This window comes from Marmota marmota, unplaced genomic scaffold (assembly GCF_001458135.2).
Source record: "Marmota marmota marmota unplaced genomic scaffold, marMar, whole genome shotgun sequence".
Lineage (NCBI taxonomy): Eukaryota > Metazoa > Chordata > Mammalia > Rodentia > Sciuridae > Marmota > Marmota marmota.
Genome location: NW_025999968.1, coordinates 20,966,456 through 20,968,737, shown reverse-complemented (window position 1 = coordinate 20,968,737; position 2,282 = coordinate 20,966,456). Strand labels below are relative to the sequence as shown.

General features: G+C 32.2%; 1 protein-coding gene across 1 annotated transcript; it reads left to right on the top strand.

Annotated features, from left to right (window-relative positions):
* Positions 1-662: 662 nt before the first annotated feature.
* LOC107136221 (olfactory receptor 5AC1) lies at positions 663-1,586 on the top strand. Its single transcript, XM_015478413.1, has one exon. The coding sequence runs from the start codon at positions 663-665 to the stop codon at positions 1,584-1,586; it is 924 nt and encodes a 307-aa protein (XP_015333899.1).
* Positions 1,587-2,282: the final 696 nt, after the last annotated feature.

Here is a 2,282-nt window from a genome sequence, read left to right as displayed (position 1 = left end):
TATATATATATATATATATATATATATATATATATATATATATATATATATCATATGCATATTCATGTATATGAAATTAATTAACATAAAGTTAACAGAAAACAGTAGAAAAAAGGAATTTGAATTACTCTCTTATTTGCAGCCCATTAATATTTTAGAAGACAGAATGGAATGTATTAGTAAAACCAAAAACAAAACCCTTGTTTTCTTCAATAGGAAGACATGAAAGAGTTTCTTGAAAGAGATAAAGCCCTATGGATCCTGAACCAAAGTTATGTTTTCACAGACTTTATCATAAAATATAAAATTTGGTTTTATTCTTAATTCCATAAAACATTTCAATTGTTAATATATTCAATTTTAAGGTATTTATGAATGATAAGTTGTCAGACCAAATCCTTTAGTGTTTACAGCCTCTTTCACAATTGTTTAAGTAACCATATGCATTTAAAACACCTTATTTCAAAAGTTATTTATAAAGTACATAAGAGCTTTCGATGTGCTCTTAAAAGAAGCATTGAAACTTTATATTTCATTATATTCATTTTCATGAGCAAATTATAGTGGAAACAAAGTAATTCCATTTGCACTCCATATCATTTTGTATAAGGCTTGATTAATGTTTTTAACCTCTCTCATTGCAGTGATTAGCCTGAGTAGATATGATGGAGACAAATGAGACACAGGTGACTGAGTTCGTTCTCACAGGACTCACAGACCATCCAGGGCTGCAGGTGCCCCTGTTCCTGGTCTTCCTTGTGATCTACCTCATCACCATGGTGGGCAACCTTGGCCTGATTGCTCTCATCTGGAAGGACCCCCACCTTCACACCCCCATGTACTTATTCCTCAGTAGTTTAGCCATGGCTGATGCGTGTACTTCATCCTCTGTGACCCCCAAGATGCTTATCAACATTTTATCTAAGAATCATAAGATATCCTTGGTTGAGTGCTTCATCCAGTATTATTTTTTTTGTTACAGTGCAACCACAGAAATTTTTCTCCTGTCAGTGATGGCCTATGATCGCTATGTAGCCATATGCAATCCCTTGCTTTACCCAGTGGTGATGTCGAACAGACTCTGCACTTGGCTGATAAGTATGTCATATGTAATTGGTTTTCTGCACCCCATAATTCATGTAGGATTATTACATAGATTGACTTTCTGTAGGTCCAACGTAATAGACCATTTCTACTGTGAAATCTTGCCACTGTTTACAATTTCTTGCACTGACCCATCTATTAATGCATTAGTGATTTTTATATTTGCCACTTCCATACAAGAATTTTCCCTTCTGAGTATCATAGTCTCTTATGCCCGTGTCCTCTTTGCCATCCTGAAAAAGAAGTCTGAGAGGGGCAGAAGCAAAGCCTTCTCTACCTGTGGGGCCCATCTTCTTTCTGTGTCTTTGTTCTATGGCACTCTCTTCTTCATGTATGTGCGCCCTGGGTCAGGTCCAGATAAATATCAAAATAAAATGTATTCACTGTTCTACACCATTATAATTCCCCTGCTAAATCCTTTCATTTATAGCCTGAGAAACAAGGAAGTTTTAGGTGCATTGAGGAAGGTGATGAAGAAATAAATATTGTTCAGGAAACTTTCCTTATTCTTTCTATTTTACAATTTTTAAAAAATAAATCCCAATATATTGTAATTTTTTGGCTCACAGTAAGAACGTAAAATGTATTGTTCAATGAATGAATGAAAAAGTTAGGCTAGATATGTTTGTCTTAATTATAAAACATTATGATCATTGTACTTTAAGAATAAATCTGAATTGTGGTTGTTTTAAATCCATACTCAAAGATGAAACTGAGATCACTGCATCACAAGTCTTTGTAAGATGAATGAACTATTTTGTTTCTAGATATACATATTTGATACTCTCTTGAACTTAACATTCTTTTAAGACTCAGCCTGTTTATGTCTTTCATTTATAGAGTACTTATGTTCTCCTAATTCTTGAACAAAGTATTTTTCCAGTTCTTACTTTAATAGATCATCGTCATTGCAAAGACAATACATAAGTAAATTTGTTGAGTAAAGATACCAAAAAATATCCCTTTGAATAATTTAGAATGAATATTTTTATGTGATTTAAGTATGATATTGAAAAGCAACTTGTATTTTATGACAGTCATTAAAATATATAAAAATAACTAAGATACTTATGATAATTTAGTTATATTTGACATTATTCATATAAATAGGTTTGAGTTCTTTCAATACTTCTACCTGTATTTTACTTAGTAAACTTGCTTAGAAATCTGTTCCTGAA

Bases quoted from the DNA above. Each gene is read 5' to 3' on its own strand.
- LOC107136221 (XM_015478413.1), top strand. From the start codon at position 663: ATGATGGAGACAAATGAGACACAGGTGACTGAGTTCGTTCTCACAGGA.